The following is a 12,394-nucleotide window of genomic DNA, read 5'->3' as shown; positions in this document are numbered from 1 at the left end:
CGAGACGCGAGATTTCGGCGAGATGCGAAACGAGTCACGATATTGTATCATTCAATATCAACCGAATACGGTGTTCCGTTTGGACATAAGTAGCATTTTTGTCTCCCTGAACAGCTATGCACAATGGTACAAAGGTGAAATTGAGATGGTACGATGATTAAAACACGATGGAACGATGGTGAAATCACGATGATGCAATGACACGATAGAGAAAATAATATCGCGTTTTCATCATCATGCCATCGCAGTTTCATCATATCGTACCATCGTATTTTCACCATTGTAACATCGTCTTTCACCATAGTACCATCACGTTTTTACCATCGTACAATCGTTGTTTCACCATCGTACAATCGTTGTTTCACCATCGTACAATCGTTGTTTCAAGTTCATACTATTGTGTTTTCACTATCGCACCATCGCGTTTTCATCAAGGTCGTAACCATCGTGCCATCGTGCTGTCACCATTGTACCATCGTGAGCGGGATTTAGTATGTTTCAGTGTACGCCTTCAGGTTAAGCCAATCAATTTCTTGAATTAGAAATATTATAATTAATAGTTCACTGTAGGTTTTCATAAAAAAAAGCATAAGCAAATCTATTGATGATTACACTTGAGGTAAAACGGCAAACCTCGATTCTAAAAAAAATTTCTGCCGTGGGGAAATATGTGACAAATAAATTATAAATAATGGCATGAGACAAATGTGCTTTCTTGTCCCTTAAAAACACATGAGACAAATGTGCTTTCTTGTCCCTTAAAAAACTTGATCGGAGCACATTTGTCACACAAATAAGTGTTTTGGGGTAGGCATTTGAGGTCCCATTTGTCTCATGTGGGACAAATGCGACCGCATCGGTCTTACGTAAGACAAATGTGCTCCGAGACAAATGTGCTCCTACAAAGCAGCCCGGACCTGTATGTTTACTTGAAAATTATCCACATCATCCATGAAAAAAAGACGTTTCTCCATCTATATGTTAGGGTAAATAAAATATTCTTATGTTTTTATTTGAATAAATCGTCTTAATACATCATATTTCTTTTCTTTGTTATGCGGATATTCTTCAGATATGTAAAGTACAAACTTTACGATTTCTTTAGAGAAGTTATCGAAGATTTATTCATATCTATGGAATAAAATCATGTTCGTTTCAGTATGTGTATCAATCATGTATATAACGTTCCTTCTTGTTCTTGCCATTACTGTGAAATAATTGAGCCGCGTCACGACAAAACCAACGTAATGCGTTTGCGACTAGCATGGATCCAGATCAGCCTGCGCATCTGCGCAGTCTGATCAGGATCCATGCTGTTCGCTTACAAACCCTTTAACAAGTAGAGAAGCTGATAGCGAACAGAATGGATCCTGATCAGACTGCGCGGATGCACAGGCTCGTCTGGATCCATGCTGGTCGCAAACCAATTATGTTGGTTTTGTCGTGACGCGGCTCAAATGTTATATTAATTGCCAACATAAATGAATAAATCCACCAATGGCGTGCTTTTAGTTAATGACATCCTAAGGTTATGACCATCAGCTTCGTGCAATACAGAAAAGTGCAACGCCTAGTTCAAATATTCAATTGTCAAGTATGTTATGTCAACGCAAAATTTTGAAAAATCTTCTTCTGAAGAACTTGTTTGTTTGATTTTGTTTTACGAGTATTTCACAGAGACTACCTGCTAATAGCAAAAAGATATGATTTGTGAAAAAAATGACTGCATGTGGGTGTAGTCTTTTAGATTCATACTTTGAAAACGTTGAACATCTTCTGAAACCCTGCTTGTTTGACTTTATTATAGTATTTTACAGAAATGATCGTGGACGACTGTCTACCAAGATTCCTTAATAAGGTTGGAGGTCACTTTCGTGTCATGACCTTAGAAATGAATGACCACAAACTGGTAAAATATGTTAGTCAGGTTTTCATATAAATGAATAAATGAAATTAAAAGAAATTGAAAGACCCTCGCTTTATGTATAGAGAGATAACTTGCAAATGTCCGTATAAATACTCCTTTTATCTTTACTTGAAATTGTAGTATTGTTTTGCATCAAATTAATCTACTGTTTTAAGCATAATAATTATTCAGGTTTTCTAAACTTCTACATAATTTCTACTGGTAAATTTATATTTTTTTCAGCAACAGTGAAATTAAGAAATTTGCACTCTAACCAAGTTCGTTTTTTTACTGCCATATATTCAGTACATTGCAATATATATATAACTTAGTCTATCATTAAGAATGAAATAAGGCGGCTTTCCATTATAAATATTTATGTATGTATACTGCTGATGTTTCCCGCCATTATTGGACTTATGCATTTTGTAAATAAATAGAGGATATTCAAGTTTTTTCTATAAATACATGATTTATTTTCATCGAGTGGTTTTCACTAGTGAAAAATAAATTTTTACAGTGAAAATATGGAAAATGAAAATACGCATTTTATTTCATCAATATTTCTCAATATTTCATTTATAAGTATATAATAAATTATCTTACATTATCTGATATTTTTTTCTGAAAGTAAGTTTTACTTTATTTTACCTATAAGTGCAATGTACATTTTATTAGGAGTTACTACACGAGATATTTTAATTACACCAAACAATGACGCAGCAAATATGATGTATTTCATTAACTTACTTAATAAGTTTAAGACGTTACATGGGTTTATTATTCACGGTCTATATGACTTTATAGAGCTTTAGAAAAAAGCCACAGGGCAATATTCTTTGATATTCGAACATTTTTCATTAATTCAAGACCAGTCATAAGGTATTTTATTGTAATTCTGAATATTGAAAATGCGTCAGTTTAAGCTTTGACATTTAGAATATTGCGACATATAATATCTTTGTCATAAAATGCAGATTTCATGATGGAATGAGAAGATATCAAACTCATCTCACGGTAAATTGTGTATCATCTTTTATTATGATATCGTTTGTAGTAAGAACAGTTAAACACATGCACGTATCTGCTTCTTTTGTTTTTTAGCATCACTTTTAAACAAAACTGCTTTTTCTCGATAAAACAAATTTGTGAACCTTGATAAATACCAGATATAATAATAGCAGCGGCTGGAAATTTTCTCACTTTTTCTGTTATATCACGCTCATTGCCGTGTTATTCTGTACAGACCAGATGTTTCTTGTTGACTTTTGTTCTCCGGCGGAGTATAGATCGATTCCTTAATTAAGAAACGTTCTGATAACATTCATGTTAGACTCAAGTGTAAAATATTGCATTCATTTTTTTTATATTTTCCGCACAAGTCAAGCCTTTAGCAACGTTACATTACCGACAGCTTCAAAACTTTGTATCATTTTGCTAACCTAAACTTAAAATATACAATGTTCGTGTGTGTATCAGACGGTAAAAGTACTTAAAAGAGCTCCACTGAGGTAAAAAAAGCATACAATTTGAAATTATTTTATAGATTAAATGAAACTTTTTAATAAAAAACTTAAAAAGAAAAACAAAGAAATTTACTCAGAATGAAATTAAATATTGATTCTTGGTCCGATTTAAGTGAAAATCTTTGCAACGCTTTTTAATTTTTGCTTCATTTTGCACAAAAAAAAAAAATTAAAAAAAATTAGGGAAAAAAGAGAAATGAGAGAATGATGAAAATTTGCACACAAGTTTTTGCCCCAGACCTACATAAAAAGGTACAAAAATCTCGGAAAAAATATTTCCAGTCCAGTGATGTCGAAAAACCTCAGTGGAGTCCCTTTAAGTTTGGTGCGGCCTGGCTGGTCATTAATATCTAATAACGTATGTCCATAACGGTTCTTTATAATTTTTACAATTTTTTATTTCTTGTGATAGGTCTGTGTATTTTTCAAAATCTTCCCACATTATAACAGCTTGTTGTCGTGTGTCTACAATAACACGGTGTAACTATATATCTAGGGCGTCCCTCAAGTCTCGACAGAAAATTTGCAATTCTAACTAAAATACTACAATTGTTCCATAACGTAAAGAAACATTGTATATTTGTCTTCTAATATACTGTCATCTATTTACACAATTTCTTATACAAGTTGGTAAGTGTTGTTTTTATAAATAGAAAATCGTTTTAGTTTACATAATGCCTCAGAAACAAATTAATTTTTACTTCTTTAAGACGTGAATTTTATAATGTTTAGAGAATATTAGATGCTTTTCACCTGGAGAAAGCAGCGATAAATGTTAAATAATTTGTCATAAAAGTAGCAATATGTAAACAAAAGCAGTATTTTGTCTTCCAAACAATCGTTTTCTTGTGTGTCTGGTAGGATTAAAAGTCCGTTTTTTTTTTCATTTACTTAACATCTAACGAGGTATAATTAACAAGAAATTACAGGGGAAAGTACAGAAAAAAATATTCCGATGTCTTTGACTTTTAACGTCTTCAGGCTTATAACACTTTTAAGATTCAAGATGACATTTTTGAGTGATCCTAACATTATGGCATTTAATACTGCGCTTTGAAGAAAAGTACGATATTATACATTATTATGTATATACAGAGTTCACGTTTTGCTTTCATTTCGCACAACAAAAATGATTATGTTAGGATCACTCAAAACTGTCATCTTGAATCTTAAAAGTGTTATAAGCCTGAAGACGTTAAAAGTCAAAGACATCGGAATATTTTTTTCTGTACTTTCCCCTGTAATTTCTTGTTAATTATACCTCGTTAGATGTTAAGTAATACTTACTTAAAGTTATCACGGGCAACAAAATGATTATGTAAGTTAGATTAACCTTTTCATCTTGTTAAAAACTAATTTGACCAAAAACAATATCATTTAAGTAATTCGATACAAATTTGCGATGTCATGGCAAACGCATATACATTTTAAAATGATTATTGATTTGATATAATGATTATATTTATGTTTTAGTAGCTAACTACTTACTGGGATATAGATTGGAAATTTGATTGGAAATAAGTACATATAAGGTTTTCATCAAAATACAATTTCTTAAATATCAACATTTAAAGGTATAAAATTGAAGTAGCGCGTTCGTATAAATGTTGCGTTATTTCTTTTGACATTGGCTTTGATTTATTTATCTGACAGTTTTATACTGCCATACGGTTGAAACTACGTCACTAAATAGCGGACTGATATAGAAAATGCTCCTAGATTGGTAACCAATCAATTTGCCGAGAAAATAATGCCGATATTTATGGAGAATTTCTCTGTAGGACTAAATTATACTTAAGACGGATTCGCAACAAGTTGTGACGGGCTGAGTATTGAATTAAGACGCAGCTTTGGGATAGTGTAATGAAATAGTGGAAGTTAAAAATATAAAAAAAAACCTGATAGAATGACTGAATGAAGAACATTCTCTGATTGACTGCTGTAGAGATTTGTATTAGTATTAAGTGGTACAGTGTTTTTTTTTAAATAACAAATCAATCCAAATAATGGTTTGAATAGGAAAAATGTAAGACTTAACGTATGAATGAGTGTGTAAAATTATTTGATTTATTTATATGAGAGATGATGAGCGTTGTTGTTCTATTTTAAATTGACGCTCTTTGTCTTTGCGCGATGACGGAATGTCAAGTGTATCTACACGTGGAACCACCTGACAGCTGTGGATTCTTTTGTGATAATCTTTACGCCGACGATGGCGCGGTTATGCGGCGGCATAGTATGCCACCTAGTCCATTCAGACTTTCCCTGTCCTCTAACGACATTCGAAACCCAGAAGTTCTTCGTCGGGTTCGTTCATTTAAAACAACCACAAAGGGAGTGGTGAACAGCGGAGACATTTTACGTAAACGCGGATCTATGAGTTTAACCCCCACTTCAGGACTGACAGTAACGTCGTCAGATTTAGACTTGACGGCGTCAAAGCCGCCTGGGATGGGAAGGGCCAGATTACCGAGCACAACGTCCCAGGGTAGTAGTGCTGAGTACAGTTTCGCTTCATCAGGGGCACCTTCTTATTACCGGATTTTAGTGCTCGGTTCTTCGGGTGTCGGAAAATCAGCGCTCATTAACCAGTTTATGTCTTCAGATAACAATACAACAGATGACCCGTCCGGTGAGTACAACACTTAATTACATTGCATTTTGCTTATTCTTTGCTTGATTTTATGTACCAACACATGTATACATGCTAATCAAAACCAAAAACTCATTGAAATTTAGGAACAATACCAATGCAATCATCCTTATTAATTCCTGTACAGAAGGATAGAAAAGGAACCTTATATCATATAAGAGAACTCTTCCGTATAGATTCTATTAAAGATAAAAAAAGCTTTAGAAATGTCTCGCCACGTTGTTTGGAATATCCCTTCTTTTTCTCCCACACATATCCGTGTTCTCATCAAAACATGTATTGAAGCGGAATGAATGTTTCATACATTTGCATACAAAGTACATACATAATGTTGTAAAGATATGAGTAATGGGCAAGCTGTTGCCATATGACATTTACATTGTTTATTGACAGACACCATACGTTTTGTGAAACACTTATTTACATACTGCCGGAAAAGTACGTAAACGACCGAATACAATTCACTTTCAAGAAATTTCTTAATCTTATACCATTAATAAAGTAGATGTCCTGAAAAATAGAAAAATGCTTTTTTAAAAGGCGGTGCTAGAAAGATGTTTCTTTCTTCAGTGTTTGTCTTAAAACAGACTCATATACACCGAAATTACAATTTTCACTTTGTTATTTAAGAATATGTAATTTCTGAATACATGAAAATAATTCAAGATAAGTTTATTGTTTAAACCTTTCACAAGACACCTTTTTATTTAAGATTATGATCGGACCATTAAAAGAACTGAACGGAATAGAGAGTACAAATGTATACATTTTCCAGAGTTCTAAATAAAGTTGAATTTCGTTTGTGATATGACAAACAGTTTATAATTATAGGTATATAAGGCAGTGAGATATTGTGTGTGAACACTAAAAGAAACATATGCAGAAACGAAAACAAGGCATATCATAAAAAGGAAGAAATGATAAAAAGTTTAAACAGTTAAAGGCGCATTATGCCTAAGAAATCCATATTAAAAAAAAATCTTTAGAAATATCAAACATGCGTTTTAGTAATGTTTTAATGATGGATTTGTATTAAGTTTTATTTTTAACAACTAAAGAAAGTAGCGCTGAATGTACAGAAATATGTCATAAAGGTAGAGTAATGTAAACAAAGCATGACTTCCATATAATATACTTTCACTTTAGTTAAACTAATTGCCAAAAGAGCAAAAGAAGCAAAAGTATATATATACGGCAAATGAGTATTTTCTTGAAGCGGTAACAAGAAAAATAAAAAGTAGAGAAATAAATATTATAGCATTTCTGAAACATAATAGGTCTTTAATAAAATATATGATAAATAGAAAACATTTAACAACTACAACAAATACTAACATAACAAATTAAGAACAAACAAAAACAAGAGCAAATAGTAAAACAAAACACAAAAAAACACAACTTCGAATACTTAGTATTTAAAACATATTAGATTCTATGTATTATGTTACTGGACATTCACAAAACTGCATGATTACAGCAATGATGTATGTTGCTAACCATGCTAACCATAAGAAATAAAAAAAAAAAGGCCATAACTTACTAAGATATCACTTAAATGTAGGGAAGTGTGTGACATGTTGCCACAAGGGAAAAATAGGAAATCCGTTAATAATCGCGTTGGTCGCATTACCTCATTATGTCAAACCAGCAGAACTATATTAATCTGTCCCCATTAAAACATAGTTTATTACCACACTATTTCCGTTCAATTTCTAAAAAAAGACGACAACTGTAATGTGACATAAACATATGCCTTTGTTATTGCTGGGGTTCTGATTCTAAAATGTCAAATATTGATTTTCTTGACCAACACTGTAAAGGCCTTATGGCGATTTTCCAGCTTTACTGGTGGAGGAAGACCTCAGGTGAACCTCCGTACATTATTTCAGACTCGAACTGGCTTCTGAGTAAAGAGTAGACCGTGAGCTAGCTGGATAGCATCCTTACTTGAAAAATTCCGAGATCGCTGGCGAAATTCGAACCCACAGCAAGAAGGGGGAAGTGGTTTGAAATCAATGACCTTAACCGCTTGGGCACAAGTGTCTCATCACAACATGTTTACAAACATATGATACATATGTATTTTGAACATTTCATGTTTCCATGAAGATTTCTATCTGGTGTTGGATATCTATTATACATACATACATTCTGAAAACATTAGCATTGTCAAACACATACGTTTCGTATCTTATTAAAGTGATGTTATTGTAATAATAATTGCAATAATTTAGTCAGTTCAACATGCTAGAAAATCATGTATCTCTTTAAATTTTTCACCATCTTACCATTGATTATGTACGAGGCCTGTATATATTACAACTAGTTAATAAAGAAAAGAAACTCATTTAAAAGCAAATAATAAAAATGTTTTTTTTCACTCAGAATACGAACAACGAGTAATGCATGTTTGCAAAGTAAAATTCAAATACTGGTGTATTTAATTCAACTCGTACGTTAAACTTTTAAATGCCATTTTAATTAACCGAAATAAATAAGCAATTTTACCATCAGAAATGTCCTGTGTCTAGAATAAAACGTAACATTGGCGTCAGTGTTATGCCTTTGTCAAGTATCAGACATCACTTTCTAGTCTTACAGGATTGATTTTTAAAATATTTATCCTGTTATAAGGTCTACAACAAATAAGCGTTTTACTTCTTAAGAAGTGTACAATGATAAACGCATAAATAGCTCTCACAAGAAAGATTTTCAAAACATTTTTGTAAAAAATTATTTGGATATAACACTTTTAATTAAAATAAAACACAGGTATTTCTCATAAAATCATATCTGCTGATTCTGTGCGAATGACTTGTTAAATTCGAATTAATGCATCCGGTGCATTCTATATACATAGATAAACTTGATTTACCCGAAAAATCATGAAAATGAAATGATACAACTAGAGGCTAAAGGATAGAAAGCCAAATCTACATTAAACTTGGTAGAAAGTTTTGTATTAGATATATTTTGAGGTATGTTACAATTTGATGTAACACTAAGGGTTTGACTTACAGATTGAGGCATCATAACTGCAGCCACCGTTTGGCCCTGTGTGATCGTAAGATGCGACTTAATGGGTTCGAATTATTGGAGTGTATGCATCTCTTGGCTCCAGCAGGCGAAATGGTTTTGACCCCTGGTGTTGCTTTGAAGTTCAGATAAGATAAAATCATCTTTCCTGTTTCGGTGCCATATAACTTAAACTGTCGTAAAACCAAACAAAACAAACGAGACAGTTGGTGAACTGAACAATAACTGACATTGTCGGCACTTTCTCAAATATCAACCATTCGTGTTTTTAGAAAACTGAATTCTAAGTCAACAAGAAAAATAAAAGTATCATATGTATGAAACAGACTGTTGACAAACAACGAAACCTCTACTTTTGAAATAGCGAATTTCTATTTACAAACAAGAAACGGCTCTTTTGTTTCTAAAATGGAAATAATGTTTTTGTAATATATTCATTAATTTGTAATTCTCTGATATTATTTGTCATATGTGCAACGGCAACTTTCATCTGAATACAGCCATAAATTTCCATAAATATCAAAATCGGCTTTTGTCATTTAGTATACAGCAGAGATGTAATTGTCATTTTAGTACTACGTTAGATCAGACCAATTTCTGTTTGTCATTGCTAGAATGATTGCATTTTATATCTATTTTCAGTAATGATATATCTATTATTGTCTTAAAAAGGAAATTGCAAAACAGACAGCACATAATTCGTTTGTTGTTATATAATCTAAATAAAGATCAGATTTATCGACACTTACTGGTCTGAGGCATTTCCGTCTACATGCATTTTCTATACACGTAGTTAATACAGACAATTGTAAAATAACAGAATGTAAGAATTAAACAAATGAAACCATTTAATGGCTTACAGAATCATCTTCATTAAATTCCCATCGAATAGTTGATAAAGAAACAGTACACACGATGGCTAGAGTCACTGATGATATATTTGAAGTGGCACAAACTAAAATATAAACCAAAACATTCCAATGCTTCCTTTGTACCTATATGTTTGAAATCAGATAAATACAAAAGCTTTAGAAACAAATGTGAAATAACAAATAGAAATTGTATAGATCTTTAAACATACTGGATTTAGTATATACAAAGGACGAAATCAGTGCCTAGAAAATTGCAACACATGTAGATATGAAAGCACTAGCGTAAGTAAGATCTTCAATAGAACAACAACGGGTGTGCCAAGCATGTAAAACTAAGCAAACGGGATTTGTTTTTATTGGTTTATGTTAAAAGTATTTATATACTAAAGGCTGACGCAAATCTCTACGATGATGTGTAAACATACTCTTATATTGTCTACAACCAGGCCACTTATATTGTTATATAAGCATTAGACGGCTCATTGTCTATTTTTTTTAGAATTTTTTAGAAAATAAAATACATTTCTGGTATATGAGAAATTATTACTTAGATTTGTGAATTAAGCTGTAAAATTTAATAAAAAAGAGCGAAAGTGAAAAAGCAATTTCAAACTTATTTGAAATTTAATGTCATCACAAAATCAACATAAAATGTTCATTTTAAAATGATACTGTAATTTACAGGATATAGGAATTATTGGAGATAGTATAACTTTTTTTTGTAACAATCATTGACCCTTTATGCAAACATTAGATAATATTAGCAACCGTGTTAAACAAACAGTAAAGTTTGTTCTATGACTGGAATACTTTCTCATGTTTACATTGTTTGATATGACGACGAAAGAGCAATATACATATGTCACAAAATGTAACACATTAGTAATACATGCAAAAATATCACCCATATTAAATTTCTCTTATTCCTTGTCGGTTTATAAGAATTATTAGATTAAGCTATTGCATAATATACATAGTGTTGTGAATAAATATACAAGCACCAGTTCACCAATGGCATTAATAGTTGTAAACGTTTAGACAACAAACATCGTAACACCAGGAAATCACCGTGGGGCAATGTTCACAAGGACCCTACTTTATTTAAATATCATTACTATTTTCCTTTTTTGTATCCATACTGATTTCATGCAAGAAAAATACAGAAAAGGGGAACTCCCTTTAGGGCAATGAAAACGAAATTTCAAAAGTCAAAATTTAAAAAACGATTTGAATGAATCTGTTCGTGATAGAAACTGTAAGGTAAACAATCTCCAACGCTCCCTATCACCGATTTGTGCAGTTTCCAATCTTCAACACAATCAAGTTATAAATTACAATAAATCTTAAATTTTGCGATACAAATGTTGTTGATATTACCTTTACCTCGACGTTACATTTAAACTTTAATCTAAGGTATTAAGTACACTTTAAAATGTTAATTATTGTTTATTTCATTTGAAAGAGCAAGAAACCTATCGATTATTGTAATTTATCTGAGCAGCTGTAGCAACAGAGTAATTTGTTAAGATTCAGGATTTATTTCTAAAACACCGTTAACTACGAATAAACGTCCATAGATGTTGGACAAGAGTACACTCGTATGTATTTTATTTGACACAGTCAAATATTTCAGTTTCGGTCAACAACACTGCTTTTATATTCACCTTAAAGTTTATTACCGCGCCATTTCATTCAAGGTTTAGTTTACATTTTATACTTAGAATTTATGTTATGATTATCACACTTTGTTTAATTATAACGTTTTTGTATCTTTTCATTTCAGGTGTTGACAACACTGTTTCTGTGATGTTGGATGATGAGGAATCATTACTTGAGTTCTGCAACTTTCCTGATGAACAGGTATACACTGCTTTGCACATATATTATATTACAATTTTTTTTTTCAGTCTATGAGCGAACCACATTTCTACATTTCTGTGATTAAACACCTGATGTAATTTCGTCTTGTTCATGTTGAAAATAAATTCTGTTTGCACTTTAACAAAAAGTGTACAAATGTGCTTGTAACAAAAACATATATTTTACTTGCCTAGTGTAAAATAGAGAAGAGAGAAGAACGAATTCCCTAAAGAAAGTCCAACACGACAAACTTTAAACTGTTGCAGACACGGTTTGATTGAGCCTCTTCATGGACTGTACTGTCAAGTGCAAACTATCGTCCAAGCCCCTCTAGCACTGACTGAAGTCTATTTTTATATATGCTATATAATATTATGCTCTTTTACTCTACAGTATTATGATACTGTATTAACTTCACAACAGAAACACATGTTATAAAAGCAGGTCTTACTTTTTGTATTTCTATATCACAAAATGACAATGTTCATTGATCATGAAAACATATTCTTTCATCATATTTCTAAGCAAATTTCATTTACAA

The 12,394-nt window shown here is 31.9% G+C and overlaps 1 protein-coding gene across 1 annotated transcript; it reads left to right on the top strand.

Moving 5' to 3' along the window:
- The first annotated feature begins 5,098 nt into the window (after positions 1-5,098).
- On the top strand, positions 5,099-12,384 carry LOC132719925 (GTP-binding protein RAD-like). The gene is made up of 2 exons (XM_060703882.1): positions 5,099-6,064; positions 11,777-12,384. The coding sequence occupies exons 1-2, from the start codon at positions 5,566-5,568 to the stop codon at positions 11,905-11,907; spliced, it is 630 nt and encodes a 209-aa protein (XP_060559865.1). The 5' UTR covers positions 5,099-5,565; the 3' UTR covers positions 11,908-12,384.
- The last annotated feature ends 10 nt before the right edge of the window (positions 12,385-12,394 follow it).

The sequence above is a fragment of the Ruditapes philippinarum genome, unplaced genomic scaffold, assembly GCF_026571515.1.
Source record: "Ruditapes philippinarum isolate M1 unplaced genomic scaffold, ASM2657151v2 ctg8033_1_1_1_1, whole genome shotgun sequence".
NCBI classification, from domain to species: Eukaryota; Metazoa; Mollusca; class Bivalvia; order Venerida; family Veneridae; genus Ruditapes; species Ruditapes philippinarum.
This window is presented reverse-complemented; position numbering and strand designations above follow the sequence as displayed.